The 1,027-nt window shown below is 59.2% G+C and overlaps 1 protein-coding gene across 1 annotated transcript in view; it reads left to right on the forward strand.

Annotated features, from left to right (window-relative positions):
• Window positions 1-940, forward strand: part of KXD1 (KxDL motif containing 1) — a 3,124-nt gene extending 2,184 nt beyond the window's left edge. The window contains exons 3-4 of the mRNA XM_009279838.2: window positions 70-116; window positions 490-940. Of these exons, the coding sequence (XP_009278113.2) occupies window positions 70-116; window positions 490-725 (283 nt within the window). The 3' untranslated portion in view covers window positions 726-940. The remainder of the gene's footprint in view (window positions 1-69; window positions 117-489) is intronic.
• The last annotated feature ends 87 nt before the right edge of the window (window positions 941-1,027 follow it).

A 1,027-nucleotide genomic window follows, 5' to 3' on the forward strand; every position in this document is an offset into this window, starting at 1 on the left:
CCAGCCGAGCGGCTCAGCCGCGGGTCTGTCGGCTTCCCCGTGAGCTGGGCTCGCTCTCTCCTCCCCTAGGACGCTGACAGGGAAGCTGGCGAAGCAGTACCCGGAGGCTTTCAGCAGTGAGTGATTCCTTCCGACGCGCGGATTTTTCCGTCGGTTTTCTTCCCGTCCCTTTTCCCCGAGAACGCGTGAGGCGGCTCTCGGCAGGCGGGAGAAGCCGACGAGACGTCCAGGCGCGCGCCAGCGCTGGGCCGCTGCTGCGCTAAAAGCCCGGAAAGCTCCTTGATTATCTCAAACGCGGTCGCAAGGAGTTACAAGCGGCCGCTAATTTAAGCGGCGGCGGCGTTTTTATTGATCACTGCTACAAGCAGATAAAATTTAGAATTGGCAACGAGCAAATTCTTCTGCTGGGGCGGCTCTGGCGTTGCGCCGGCAGCGCCTCCTCTCGTGCGGCCGCAGCAGGAAAACTAACGTTTGCGTCTTCCCTTCCAGACATCCGCGAATCTCCCATCCTAGAAGACGACGACGACTTCGACCCCGTCCCGAAAAGCACGACGACCACCATCGCTACCTCTGAGCAGAGCACGGAGTCCTGCGACACCAGCCCTGACATCATCTCTCCCACCATGAGTCAGGATTTCGAGGATTTATCCCAAGGCCGCTATGATTTACCGGCTGTGAACGGACAGAGTCTCACAGACGAAGACACGGCCAACGACCTGGACTAGGCGTGCGGGTCCTGCGCCGCCACCCGCCCCCGGAGAACTTTCTACCTTGTATTTATATTTGTGTGTTTCTCTTTTTTTCGGGAAGAGGGAAGCGAAGGCTGAGAGGAGCGACGGCCGAGCGAAGAAGGGCACCCTCCTGCCTCTAAACTGCCGCCGTAGTGTAAACCCCCCGACTCGCTTCGGGGTAAATCAGTAAAACGTGGGTTTGAAACGCCTCTTGTCTTTTCTCGTTCGTGCCGTCGGGAGAGCGGCAAAACCCCACCGTCCACGCAGCCCTTGGTGCGGAAGAGCCGGTTTGGGGC

This window comes from Aptenodytes forsteri, unplaced genomic scaffold (genome assembly GCF_000699145.1).
Source record: "Aptenodytes forsteri isolate BGI_AS27 unplaced genomic scaffold, ASM69914v1 Scaffold147, whole genome shotgun sequence".
NCBI lineage: Eukaryota > Metazoa > Chordata > Aves > Sphenisciformes > Spheniscidae > Aptenodytes > Aptenodytes forsteri.